At 41.1% G+C, this 15,088-nt stretch overlaps 1 protein-coding gene across 1 annotated transcript in view; it reads right to left on the bottom strand.

The window, feature by feature from the left end:
* The window catches only part of LOC147677799 (ATP-binding cassette sub-family C member 12-like), a 2,578,840-nt gene that overhangs the window by 201,165 nt on the left and 2,362,587 nt on the right, over positions 1-15,088 (bottom strand). Inside the window, exon 27 of the mRNA XM_086945588.1 lies at positions 4,842-5,001. Within this exon, the coding sequence (XP_086801714.1) occupies positions 4,842-5,001 (160 nt within the window). The remainder of the gene's footprint in view (positions 1-4,841; positions 5,002-15,088) is intronic.

Below are 15,088 nucleotides of genomic sequence, written 5' to 3'. Positions count from 1 at the left end.
TACAGTGTTGTTAAGAGATGACCTTCATTTTGATATACAGTAATATCAAGAAAGTCAATGGTTTGGTTGTCCGATTTGAGAGTGAATTGTAGGTGAGGTAGCTGATGATTGAGCCATGTATGGAACCTTGTTAGTGCCGTTGATTCACCATTCCAAATTAACAGGATATCGTCGATATACCGAACCCATAGATGTAAATGGTCTCTGAAAGGATTCTGGATATTAAGTACTGTACTGTCCTCAAAAGCCGCCATGTATAGAATGGCTACATCCGGGGCAAAAGGGGCCCCCATCGCCACTCCTTGGGTCTGTAGGAAAAATTAATTCTTGAATATAAAGAAATTTTTCGTCATGGCTATCCCAAGCAGGGCTGTAATGAATTCGGTGGGGACTTGCATGGGTGCCGGTCTTTGTTGAAGATAGCTGGTAATGACCGCTAAGGCTTCCTCTTGAGGGATGCAGGTGTAGAGGGATACCACATCACAGGTAGCAAGCAACTGGGTAAGTGGATCAAATGGTAAATTTTCAACAAGATTAATCGTCTGCAGGGTGTCCCTCAGATATGTCTGTGTTGCCTCCACTATAGGTTTAAGAAAGAAGTCAATATATCTGCCGAGAGGTTCAAGTATGGATCCACAGCCTGACACAATCGGGCGCCCTGGTGGGTCAACCATATTCTTATGGATTTTGGGAAGTGTATAAATGGTTGCCAGGCGAGGGTGTTGTTGGTTGAGGTATTCAAATTCATTTTTCGACAGGAAACCTTGATCAAGTCCAAGTTGAGTTATTTCTAGAATTTCCAATGCTATTGCCTGGGATGGATCAGATCTCAGTTTATGGTAGCTGACCCCGTCCATCAATTGGCGCTTGATTTCGGATTCATATTTTGAAACGTCTTGGATGACAATTGCTCCTCCCTTATCAGCAGGTTTAATGACAACCTGTATATTGTTGGCCAATGATTGAAGAGCAGCTTTCTCAACCTTGCTGGTGTTGTATTTGGTGTAAGTTTTGTCAAGTAATATGCTGTTGACATCTCTCCATACCACTGCTTCATATGCCAGGATTTTATTAGATATAGTGCATGAAGGTGGAACAAAAGTGGAGGGAATCCTAAGGCCGGTGTAGGATGGATTCTTATATGGTCCAGCGTTCCTGAAGAAGTACTTGAGCCTGATTTTTCTGAAGAATTTGAAAAGTTCAGTGCGGACTGTAAATGGATCCGGTCTGTTCGTAGGGACATATGATAACCCTTTACTTAGTGCGCGTTGTTCATGTTCACTCAAAGTGTATTGGGAAATATTGACTATGGGATTAGTCATAGATGTATCAGTTACCATCGATATGTCTTGTTGCGTGTGGTTCTTTCGCCATGCTGTTCTTGTTGAAAGTGAACCTGTTTCTGAGCTTGGCCGCGTCCTGATTCCCAGTTGGTGGTGTTCTGGGTCTGCCCGCGTGCTTGGCCTCTGTTGGAGTAACTCCCTCTTCCTCTCGGGGGTCGCCATGGTCCAGGGCGTTGTCCTAAAAAAGGGATGAATTGAGGTGACTGGTATCCGTATTCTTGCTAGTTGTAAGGACGGCTTGGACCAGCAAATTCTTGCTCTCCCTCTGAGCTATAGGATGAGTCGGAGAAGGTGGTATAGTTTCTTCTGCCACGAGAATTGCCCCGTTCTCTGTTGGTGAAGCGACCTTGGTTGTCTTGTTTGTAATAGTCGTCTTGGAGGTATGGATACGTTTTCTTTTTGTCATATAGCCTGATGTCTCTGGCAAGTTTTTCTAGTTTACGGTTCTGAGTGGTAAGATCAAAATCCTTCAATGTAGCTTCCAAGTTATTGAGTGTTTCCTTAGCACCAGCAAGGTTAGCGTCGGCAGCAATCTCAGCTCTGAGTGTCTTGATTTCACTTGTCAGTAATTGAATCTGTTCGGCAGCTGTCTCTATGCCGAGCACCATCCAATGGCGAGAGCAGTTGTTTGATATGTGGCTAAATCCTTCCTTAAATTTGGGTATTTTGACAAAGATAGCTGGTTCGATCTTTATCTGTAGGCCAATGGGAATAATATTCTCTTTCAGGTATCTAGTGAGTAGATGCCCGTGCCAGCGGGTACGGATCAATTTCTTTTCAAGTCGTTCCAGGCGTTGAATTTTATCCTTTAGAGTGAAATCTATAGTGGGTAGGTCAGTAGATAGAAAAATGTTATCAGGGTTGTCTAGGAGCTTTTCTATGTAATCTTCGGAAAAAGAAAGTAATTCACGTTCGACCATGGTGTGTATAGAATTGAATTCTAAAGGGAAGGACCTCGCAGACCAGCGTCTGCACGAAGTATAGTATCAAAGGGGGGGTATACCCAAAACTAGTCACTGGGACCTAGGTAGTATCAGCATTAAGAGGGAGGGGGTCCCAGTTTCAGAGGAGTGAATAAATATACATACAATTAAGTCCAATAAACAAAAAAATGCATCTATAATGTTTTATTCACATTATAGGATGGACCAACAAATATAGTTTCAAACATTATGGTTATAATGGTGCCCCTGGAGGTAAGGAGAATGTGAGAGATCGTGAGGGTAGTGCAGGTAGGGAATAGTGACAATAAAAGCAAGTATTTATCAAAAATTCGCAAAAGTTCAATAGTCAATGTGTAACAAAACGGTCATAGTTCAATACAATATTTCATGGTACACATGCCCCGCGTTCCATAATATACAAAGGTAGTGGCTAGGGGGGGCTGTGTATTGTACGGGGGATTTGTCGACGTTTCGACCCCAGAATAGGCAGGAATCAATGAAATCCTTACGTCAGGGTCTTCATCAGGACGAAGGGGGATGGGGCTAGCAACCTATTAATAAATGGTGGATACACATTATTTCTCTGTTTGTTAGGAATAGTCATAGTTGCAACATTCATAGTTAAGTGGGAACACACCATGTTAAAAGCATACCTGAATCAATCAGTGCTTAATGGTCAATGATCGGGAAGAGTCCGCAGAGGGAGCGATGCTTCCTAAGGAAACTACCAACAATGTGTAACTCCGTAATCTAAAGCTTGAAACAATCCATAAGGGATATACAGTTAGGACTTACTTTTAAGACTAAATCTGGCGTTCCGGCATGATAGGAAAGGTGGATCAGGGAGCGTTGGTGGCAATGTCAGTAATTTCACCTCTTGGGACTCTATAAGATTATACTTTTGGAAAAGCTTGTGCCCTTACTCCACCACCAGCCTTCTTGTAGTTAATTCGTTTTTAAAAATATAAGATGCATATCTCTCCCTTTTAACTCCTATTGATCTTTTGTGCCATCTTCCAAAAAAGAAACAAAAAGGGAAAACGAAGAAAAAAGATACATGAACTGAAGTAGAAGGATAAATCATGTTCAATCACATGAGCTTCAGTGTTTGGTATCATAACTTTAGGGAGTTGAAAGGCCATACTCTATAGCACACTTTCTTCATAGGTTCATTCCACGAAAATGGCCTAAAAGGGTTGGGTCAGATTACATATTTACTTGGGTTATCTACTGGGGGAGATTAAGAGAATTCCGCACCAGAGACACAGTGTACAAAGTGCTGTAACATGTTATATTGGAGCAGTGCTAAAAGAGAAGGGATGTCATCCCTCCATCCCTAACACAGAGGTAAGAACATAAAGATAAGTCTCCTGGCACATACAAACACAATTATGAGTCATTCCATTATTCTTATGTTCTTAACCCCTTCTGTGCTTGCCGTCCAACGTCACGGTGGGCGTGTGCTGACGACAGCTAATTCTTTTCTTTAACCCCTTCACTGCAGGGGCTATTCCGCTGCAGTGCTAAGGGGGTGGGGGGGCCGCGCGGCTGTCCCGTGCTCGTGACGGAACTGCTCCGTCACGGCACGCGGGTGAGCTGTGCTTGTGATGGAACGGTTCCGTCACGGCTCCACCCGCGCTAGACAACGTTAGCACAGGCGCGGAATTCGTGCCGCGCAGGCGCGGCGCGTGGGCCGTGACGGAACCGTTCGTCACCAGCACAGCCCACCCGAGGCTCGTGACGGAATGAGCATGGGAGGGGTTAATTGAATTTGAATTCTTCTGACAGCTAACACGTGTTTCAGCAATGGATGTGTCTCACTATGACTTCCTCAGGGCTTCACTGCATAGTTTCTCTCTCAAAGCGGATCGCGTAAGATTCCAATGATATCAATATTGGATGTTTTTCTCAATGAACACAGGAGCGTCCTGCTTTAACATCATCTGTGTCCGGGTACGGGCCAGGAGTTCCTCGTATATATCTCTCGGCGTGTTTACCCGTGTACAGATCAGCAAATCTTCAGCCGAAATCTCGGCGTGCGCGTCCTTGTTATGTTCCTGCTTAATTATTTGGGTCAAAATTCTGAACCATAATTTTTTTAGCACTGTATTTCTCTACATACCTACGCCGTTCACACTGTTTACAAAAGATCGCTCTAGAGATCTTTTGTAAACAATCATGTTGTGCAATTGAACACAAGATGCTTTCTACAGAGTATGTGTTTCACAACTAAATGTTTTAATCTAAGTAATGATTTATGCATTATTTTATTTCCACAAAGATATTTATTTTAATGCATAGTGCAAAACGTGTATCAAGCTTCGTGATCTTTGTGAAGTTTCCTATGCCTCTGCAATTTTTTCAGGACAAAACTTTGCTACTTTGCTCACCCGTAATTAAAACTAATGTATTGGTTGACAACAAAATTTAAAGTGACATCACCTAGGAACATGACTCAATATAATGCTAAAAATGCTTTCTATTATTGTTTGTAGGCCATCATGTTACTTGTACCAAAAATATGATATTTTTTGATTAAGCATTCAAAACTTACCTCACTGTGCCCTTAAACAAAACAGGATCCTGAGGAATGATAGATAGCTTTGATCGAAGATCTTTCAAATTCAGGGTGCAGATGTCAACATCATCAATAAAGATGGTGCCAGTGATAGGCTCCACAAGACGAAACAGTGACACTCCAAGTGACGACTTTCCTAATGGGAAGTAGTAGAGAGGTGACAAATATAACAAACATTGTTTAAACCAAAATACATTGAAAATCACAGATGGCAAGTAACACAAATTACAAAAAATTACTTTGATAATACAGTTTACATTTTGACTTTGAAGTGTTCCTTCAATTAAACATGTTGCAACGATATACAATATTTATCACACAAGAAACATATATAACATTCATTCGGAAATGGTGTGTATTATATTATGTGGTTGTGTGACCTCACCATGTAATTCACTTAACAAACACTTTAGGAACAGTAGGTTTCAATTGTCAAACCTGCAGCTCAACCCTGGGTAGCTGTGGCTTTGAGAAGCAAGGATTAAATAAAGGAACAAATATAAAAGCATTTAAATAACACCAAAACAAGTGAAGAAGACATCAAGAGGACACTCAAGAACTTCAACACCGATTATAAAAATAGATGGTATGTTTATGTTTTTTAGACAGCACAATTAAAAAGGTCCACTGGTGGGTTCTGTAGGTATAGAATTTGCAAGGAATATTAAATTGAAGCATTTCTCTCAACAACAAACAAACATTAGCTAATTCTCTAAAATCTGACACAGAGAAACGTTTTCATCACAAAGTTGAGCTGTTTGTATTGTGGTCAGTTCGAGTCACTTTAGGTGACCAATTGTAGAAGGTAGCCAATCAGGCAGACAAGCAAGGTCTTCAGAAACAGTTACCTCCACAAATGAAGCCGTCTACAGGCAGTTAAAGGTACTTTATCTCCTTTGCAATGGATTCCTATGATAGTGGTTCTGATGCAAGGGATGAAGGATGCTGAAGATGCTCAAGGATGATGTGGATGTGTTGCAGTCAATGGGGGTCGTCCTGCAGCTACTCCTCGGTCGATGAAGGGAGTGCAGCAATTCTGGTAACAGGGTCGACATCCTTCGAAGTCCTCTCATGTTAGTAGAAGTCCAGTCGTCACTGGGCTACCATTTACTTTGTATTGCAGTCCCAGCCAAATCTTTCCCTGTGTGATAACATGTCTTCTGGGTGATCAAGTTGCACTCTGATGGCTCTCTTAGACAAGGAGAGCTCAGTGCAACTTTGAGCATCGGGTACTGGTCCCTCAGCGTGGGGTGGGGAAAGTCTGAAGATTCTGGGCTAATAACTTGCCCCAGCAGGCTTCCTAGCTGTTATGACCCTATGCTGTGAACAGAAGGTCAGCCAACTGAACCTTGGAGTCTCATTGCTTTGACTGGGCTTTGTCGGTGACTTCTCCATGAGCAGGACAGAGCAGACATTTTCCCTCTTCTATGATAACCACCAGGTTCAACAGGTACTGTCTATGTCAGTGAAGCCTCTCTTTGCTAGGCCCACGGTGCAGAAGGGAAGTACTTCTTCCATTCCAGTTAATATATGTGTTCTGGGTGCCAGGGGTTCCCTATTTCTGCTCAGAAAGTGCCCACAGGTTACACACGGCCAGTAGCCGATGGGCTACTTGGTTCCCTCCCTCCTGATGACAACTTCCTGGGAAGTGTGGCATCTGCCTATCCCAAGAAGCACCTTTCTGCCCACTCTCAACATGGCATGACCCCTTTTTTGGCATCCAGAGCTCCATAGCCCAACCCAGATGTGTGGCTACCAAGGGGGCTACATGTCCTTTGAAATCAGGTTTTGTAACTGGTTTCCCCTTCCTTGCCTATAGTACCAGACTGCCCCTAGACAATAGAACAGCCATCTATTAAGTGTTACGCCTTTGCCCTTCAAAAATGGCTTTTCCTTTGAGGTTTGCTTTTTGGTCCAACACCTGCGTACTTCCTGCAGGAGGGAGATAACATCCCTCCCCAGTGCTGGCTTCTATTGTCTCTGTTTCTGGGAGTCATTAGCATGTCTCCCTCGGAGGGCAGAAATTTGTCTCTGGAACAGGCCCCTCATGCAACCATTGATGGCACAAGAGATTAAAGGCAAAATCTGTGTAAAAATTGCACACCACAACGTGTTACATTAATATTGAATTGAGAATCAAATTGGGCTTAATGTAGCGAGTTGTTTGAAACCTTGGAGTACCGACTTTGGCCTCACCATTCAGAAGTTAGCACAGATGAGGGGTCAACTTGTAACCCTGTACTTCCAATGTCCATCCACAGCAAAAACAACAGTTTTGTGTTTTTACTACAAGAACTAGTAAAATACTTTTCTGCCCATGAAATATGCAGCACCTTGCCTTAGGGCACAATACACATGCCATAGGGGTGACATACACATACTGCAGAGGAAAGTTCAGCTCTGCCATTGCTTGAAATGGCAAAGTCGGGCTAGCAGTTTAAGACTGATCTTACAGGCTGCAATGGCAGACCAATAAACTCTTTTTACCTATGTAACACCAAGGGTGGCACAACCAGTGTTTCAATCTCTGGCTTACACTCCCTGGGTACCATATACAAGGGACTTCCAGGTAGGCTAGCCTATGCCAATTGTGAATAGCCAATGCAAGACACAGGTTTTGGGGTCAGGGCACTGCCACTGAGGTCTGGCTAGCAGGTCTCAGTGCACTCTTGGAGTTGAAAAACCAGCAGCAGCAGTCAAAGAACTTTCAGCTGAACATACAAATAAGAGGCATTTCCTTACAATATGTCAAAAGAGCACAAGGTAAACAAACTGAACAAAACTGTGAGTACCAACTTCTTGCAGTAAAGAAGTTGCTATCTATGGTGCTGAACATTATTTGACGGTTCAACATCTTCTCAGCTGAAATGAATCTAGAATTTACTGATATGCTACACAATCATTGGTGATAATCTTGGAGCAATGTAAGGCTGGTATGAATGTGTGGAAAAAAGAAAAAAATAACAAAACCTGTGAATTGCACCAGAGAGCCTGAATGAAGAACGCCGCAACTTGAGAGAGCTACCGCAGCCATGCAGGAAATCCCCTTGAACGGTCCACATAAAAATAATTTCTTTGGTGCCACATGGACTGGAAGAGGTGAAGGAAGTCCGTGAGCACCTCAATTGGCCACATTTGGCCTGGCGTCATACTGGGAAGCTGCAATACAGATCAGTGGAGGTACATTGGGGGTTGCGACCTAGAGGCTTCTGGGGCATGGAGTCGTGCGGAGGTAGTAGGCACAGCTGTTGCTTTGTTAAAGAAGAAAGATATCTTACTCATGCTGCCTTCAAAATCTTAATATACTTTAAATTTTCACTAGTGGTGGACGATGCATGTCACAAGTTCCTACAGGTTAAAAAGACTCCATTATTCATCCTGGGAAAGTCCACATGGTAACGGACCCTCAAGGGGCAGCAGAATTCCTGAATAAGTCAGGGCACAAGAAAGGGACCCAACACAGAGCAGCCAAACTTCACAATCAACAAACTCTCAGTAATGTGGAATGATGCAATGGGACTCTGAGGACCATGATCCCAGAAAGAACATAGATATGGTGCAATGATAGTAACCAGTGTGCTTTGATTGTAGTGTAGTTCCTATATCCCTTATAGGTTCTGTGCATTGGAATAACATACACAATAGGCTTGGCATAGGACTGAGGTCTGTATGCTTCTAGTATGTATATTAAACTTAATTACTGTGTACCAGCTAGCTCAGAGGCCACTGGAAACTTCTTGAAGACAAGAAGGGAATACCTTCTGGCAACCACATAACATAAAACCCACATCCCTCAGGATCATGGAAACAATGTACTACTTTTCATTAAGTCACTCATCTCAGAGAAGTACATAGAAGAAACAGTTGGGTGTGTTTACAATAAAATTTATTGCACAGTTGTTCTTCTAGTACTGGTTATATATGCTGGTTATATATGTTGGACAGTAGCAGAGAATTATGGCCAGCAGTGCAGTTAAATAAAAAGGCTTTGTAATGAACAAATACATGAAATACAGAATGCATTAAGATAAAGCCTATACTCCTTTGATGCCTAACTAGATGTACCTAAGTGTACCTAGCATGTGTGTAGGTCTTTAGAGAGCCAAGAATCCCCCTAGGAGTTAGTTTAACGCCATTACCTTAGTGGGACTTCATCCTGATCTTGAGCTGGACACCCACAGATGGGTGATGGACCTCTGCCAGCTGGAGCTGTGGCATGACGCAGGTTGCAGCGCCTCGGGCAGAGTGTTGGCCTGGAAGTCTCTGTCTCCTCTCGTTTGCTTGGACAAAGGGAGGTATACTTATACTGGAAAGGTGTCTTGGATTGACGTAATGTTGGTCAGAGGAAGATGTGTTCTTGGTCTGTTTCCAAGAATTTGTTGTGACGTAGGTTAGTCACTGTTAGACATGGAGATTACGTATTTAGGGTGGACCGTCTTCTGTGCACAGAGCACACAGTGATCAGATAAGGGGACAGCCTCTCTGTTGCTCGTTACTGTGAAATGAGGGCTAATCTAGGTCAAAGGGCCAGCTTGTCTCTGTGACACAAAGGATTTGTGCTTCTGAGACAGTACCTATGTTAAGGCCTCAATTTCCTTCATAACACCCACTCCAATCTATGGACAAGAGTTAATAACCCATTAAAAGCAAACTACGTGACTAAAATAGGCATTTGCATGTAATTGGCAGGTAGTTGCATGAGAGTTTTATGAGCTGAAAAAAATAGCAGCTGTTAAAATATGTAAAATTACTATAGACTCTGTGGAGACAGGAAAAATCTATAGTGTCATTAAAATATATATATATACTATTTAGAGTAAGTAGTTACTTATAAAAGTTTCTGTTTATAAAATTGAAAACTTTCATGCTTTTTTCAGAAGACCATGCTTTCTTTAAAAAAGTCAATTTAGAGGGAAGGCTCCAAAGCACTCGGTGAAAGTTGAAACAATAACAGAAAAAATGTGTTTCAGGACATGTTTTGAAGAACTAGAGATAAAAAGTGCTGGTAGTCACAACATTTCTCCTAGCCATTTGCTGCAGTGAACAGACCTTTTTAATATCTCGCATAGTCGTTGTGGAAGCACAGAAAGACAGTGCTGCCAGTTGCTTGTTCTGAGGCAGCCGGTGCTGAAGATTGTATCTGTGTGCCTGGATTTACTCGTACTTCACCTTCAGCCATATTCGCCGATGAGGTCTCAATCCATACCTTGGTGTTGCTAAATGAAGCACAAGGCACCCACTGGATTTGCAAGGAATGCTTTGGTTTGATGGGAATACGCTTGGGACACAGCCAAGCATGGGACTTCAGCAGACCCTGCATGGTGGTAATTGCCAATGGCGTTTTCCTTTGGAAGAGGTACGTTGCAGTCTTTTCAGACTGTTCTTTTAAATATTAGAAACCATGAGAAGCATAGTTCCTGTTCGAGGTATTCCCAAGGTGTATCACACTGCTTGTATGTAAAAGACCAAATTTATCAAAAAGGAAAAAGGGGCAGCCTGTATTTAAGAGTGCTATTTTGCAAAAAAGGAAAAAATATTTCTTTAGCTGATGTAAAATGAAAAATAAAAGGTGCTGCTTAAGCATGGTTTTCAGATTGCCTTAAGCATTGAATTTTACAAAGGAAACTTTCGTTTTTACTACTGTCAGTGTTGGGGCCTTTTTTTTTTTTTTTTTTTAAAGGCACAGCTTCCCTTTTTTCACTACCTCTGGATGTTATCTGTACATAACGTAGGTCTGGCCTATGTATACTGAGTCCCTTGGTGACGTTCAGGAATCATTTCTGTGACAGGTATTTGTGTCAAAAGGCCAAACCACCCATATTTTCCTAACTGGGTCTGTCCTGTTGTGTTGTAAATAGCATCTAATGTTGCCCCTGCTGATGTATGTATGGTGGTGTTTGGCAATGTTCCTACTGGTGTTTAAACAACCACATTTCTAGATGCATTTCAGTTCTGTAGGAGTTGATAACCTTAATGAAGGTAACAGGTATAAAGCGTTGCAGTATGAATAAATCTCTAACATTTCATGATCTGAAATTGTAGCGATTATTCTTAAAACAGACAGCATATTATACACTCTATCAGTAACCCAATTTTCAGAAAAATGTACTGAAGGTAATTACATCACTGAATGCATGATAAAAATAAATGAAAATGAATGAAAGTTCAAAATACATTAATCAGAATTAAAAACTGGATGATTAAGTGCATCATTTAGAATATAAAGGTTTGTCCAGGTCGAATACATTTATAAGTCTCTTTTGCATTTGAATTGAAAATGGATGTGGCTTCAGTTTTATGTTGATCCTGTATTGTAGAAAGTGTCCACTAAGAGTCATACTAAAAGCTAGCTCTAAGCAAAGCCAGAACAGAAAAAGATGAACCCAGAAATACCAAATAGTTCTACTCATGGTAAAGCCAGGTCTGTATCTTTTGGAAAGGAAAAGGTTCAAAGTTCATACTTGTATGTTTGTTGTTTGTTTTTGGGCTGGCTGTCGTTTCCTGTTCACGTGGAGCCATGGAAAAGGTATCACAGTTAATGAAATAGCCAGTAGCTGTAAGTTCAATTGTTGAAATTGCATCGTATTTAGTTGACGTTATTTCTGCTGTTTTTGTTGAAAACCTTGAAATGTTGAAGTTAATAGTTGATGTCTTTGCTGAAAAAATGTTCAGATGTTGAAGTTATTATTTGATGTTTTTGTTGAAAAACTTTGAAGCTTTTATTATTTGATGCTGTTGATGAAAAATGTTGAAACATTTATTATTTGATGTTTTTGTTAAAAAACGTTGAAGCATTTATTATTTTATGTTTTTGTTGAAAAATGTTGAAGCTTTTATTAATTGATGCTTCTGTTGAAAAACATTGAAGCCTTTTTTATTTGATGTTTTTGTTGAGAAAACGTAGAAGCTTTTATTAATAGATGCTTTTGTTGAAAAAACGTTGGTGTACACATTTGTTTTTGCCAAAATTGCAACTTGAGTGTAGTCTTGATTTTTATTTTTAATTTGAAAGGTTGGTTCAAGGAGAACTGGTTCCATTGCATTGTTGCATAGTCCCCCACTCCATGGATTTGATTGCTCAAACCTGATGAGCCTTTCAGTTTGAATTTCTGGAATAGTAGTGAGAGGGACGTCTACTATTGTGGAATTCACGAGGCCTACTGCTCAGTATTGGCCACATAGGTTTTGGTTGATTCTTTCATTTGAAATTAATCTGGTGTTTTTATCACGGCAGGATGCGGCAAAAGTTCAGTTCTTGTTCCTTTCCCTTTAAGGAGTGGCACATGTATTTCTGTATGAGGGCCCAAATTCCTTTGTGTCCGCGATCTTTTTCTCCCTCTGCCCAGATCCATGACTTTTGGATTCAGACAGGACTTGCTGTGATTACCTCGACTTCCCAGTGGCGGCCTGTTTCACTTTGACAGAATCTTTGTTTGTTTCTTTGTTTCCTTTAGTTCCTGTAAAACAGCCAAACGATCATAGATACAGAATGGTTTTCATCCGCCACTGTGCCTTCACATGTATGATCAGGTTCCCATTTTTGTAAATGAGGTGACACCTCCTAGAGAGCTTCTTGGCTGAGTGTGTATTTCCCCCTGAATGCATATAAGTGTTTGACCCCACTAATACCCCGCCTAATACCCTAGCTGTTAAGGATTTCTCTATGCCCCAGTCCTTCCTCTCCTCTACCTTAATTCCCTCAGGAAGGCGTTGGAGAGGAGTACCGCAATATTACGTCCATCCCTTCCATGGCCTCTCAGTAGGCTCGAGAGCCAAGTGTGGGGCCACAGTCAGGGTGTAACGTTGATTGCGTATCTCCTGTTGTGGACTCGCAAATCTTTCTATAACAGTTTTGAGCGTCAGCCAAGTATTGAGGCCATACTTATAGGAAACTTGAGCAAGGACCCACTGCCACTAAGATATATTTTTAAGCCACCTCAAAATGTGAAGGGCCGCAGTGGTCCTTTACACGACACGATCAAGTGGACAGTCTGAGGCTGTCTAGCAATGGGACCTGCGCGGGTCTTGTGATGGTGTAGCCTGGCATATGTTTACTGATGTTGCAGTTCAAGACAAAGCCAATAGTCTGTCTTCTGATCCCAGGCCACCAATAGCACTATTGCAATGAAGAAATAGTAGCTATTACCCCTGAATGCGCGGAGCCCAAGCCCTTGTGTGCTTTAAATGATTAATTCCTGCCTACTATCCATATTTTGAAAATACTCTATCCCCCACTCCAGTAATCTGAGCATATGGAATGTTGTTTGCATCTAACTTGTAGGAGTATTTGAGTGGAAATTTTAGGCACTGCTTTGCTGCTTTTGCGTGAAGCAATTACATCCACCATATTCTAACCGTCTATTCTCGTTGTTGGACAAGTGTGTGCAGCTATGGAAGCTGTGTGAACAGCCTCCCCATGTGGCTTCAACAGCCAATGAATTCCCTTCAACGTGCACGCCATCACATTGATGACTCAGTGTGTTAATCACGTGAGTTTTTGGTAGGCCGTTTCTCAACTCCACTACCTGTTCCCATAATTTTTGTATTTTAATTATGCCACCTTATTTCATCTTTAAACCCATTTTGTTCCCAATGGTGTAAAATGTTATTATATCATTGCACACAGTAAAAGGAATCAAACACAATGAGTGTTGGAAATTCTCGATCCGTGTTTACAAGTGCAAGTATCAGGGCTTTTAAAGCTGCGAACCAAGCCGTGCTATTACCTAGAGGTAGTTTTTTGGTGCAACGAGGACGGAACTTGCCATCCAGCATCTGATCTTTAACAAAAGCGGCTGGTGGGGCAGACCCATCAGTGTAGATTTTTAAAATTTATACTGATCTAGAGGCAAGATTTCATTTGGTAGATGGTGTTCTTTTTCATATTGCAGGAATGCCTGTGTTTTTGAACTTGAATCAAGTCTGCATTCAAAGTCTGATGCAGCAAAAGAGATAGCTCTTTGTAGCCGTTCTGGATGTAAGGCTTTGGCATTAGGAAAGCTAGCCCATGTACTGGGGTGACAACAATCATGCCTCTTCCCCTTAGCCAGTGCTCTTTCTTTTGCTACAGCCTGAATGGTGTTATCTGTACATAACGTAGGTCTGGCCTATGTATACTGAGTCCCTTGGTGACGTTCAGGAATCATTTCTGTGACAGGTATTTGTGTCAAAAGGCCAAACCACCCATATTTTCCTAACTGGGTCTGTCCTGTTGTGTTGTAAATAGCATCTAATGTTGCCCCTGCTGATGTATGTATGGTGGTGTTTGGCAATGTTCCTACTGGTGTTTAAACAACCACATTTCTAGATGCATTTCAGTTCTGTAGGAGTTGATAACCTTAATGAAGGTAACAGGTATAAAGCGTTGCAGTATGAATAAATCTCTAACATTTCATGATCTGAAATTGTAGCGATTATTCTTAAAACAGACAGCATATTATACACTGTATCAGTAACCCAATTTTCAGAAAAATGTACTGAAGGTAATTACATCACTGAATGCATGATAAAAATAAATGAAAATGAATGAAAGTTCAAAATACATTAATCAGAATTAAAAACTGGATGATTAAGTGCATCATTTAGAATATAAAGGTTTGTCCAGGTCGAATACATTTATAAGTCTCTTTTGCATTTGAATTGAAAATGGATGTGGCTTCAGTTTTATGTTGATCCTGTATTGTAGAAAGTGTCCACTAAGAGTCATACTAAAAGCTAGCTCTAAGCAAAGCCAGAACAGAAAAAGATGAACCCAGAAATACCAAATAGTTCTACTCATGGTAAAGCCAGGTCTGTATCTTTTGGAAAGGAAAAGGTTCAAAGTTCGTACTTGTATGTTTGTTGTTTGTTTTTGGGCTGGCTGTCGTTTCCTGTTCACGTGGAGCCATGGAAAAGGTATCACAGTTAATGAAATAGCCAGTAGCTGTAAGTTCAATTGTTGAAATTGCATCGTATTTAGTTGACGTTATTTCTGCTGTTTTTGTTGAAAACCTTGAAATGTTGAAGTTAATAGTTGATGTCTTTGCTGAAAAAATGTTCAGATGTTGAAGTTATTATTTGATGTTTTTGTTGAAAAACTTTGAAGCTTTTATTATTTGATGCTGTTGTTGAAAAATGTTGAAACATTTATTATTTGATGTTTTTGTTAAAAAACGTTGAAGCATTTATTATTTTATGTTTTTGTTGAAAAATGTTGAAGCTTTTATTAATTGATGCTTCTGTTG

Source organism: Lissotriton vulgaris, chromosome 12 (genome assembly GCF_964263255.1).
Source record: "Lissotriton vulgaris chromosome 12, aLisVul1.2, whole genome shotgun sequence".
Classification (NCBI taxonomy): Eukaryota; Metazoa; Chordata; class Amphibia; order Caudata; family Salamandridae; genus Lissotriton; species Lissotriton vulgaris.
This window is presented reverse-complemented; position numbering and strand designations above follow the sequence as displayed.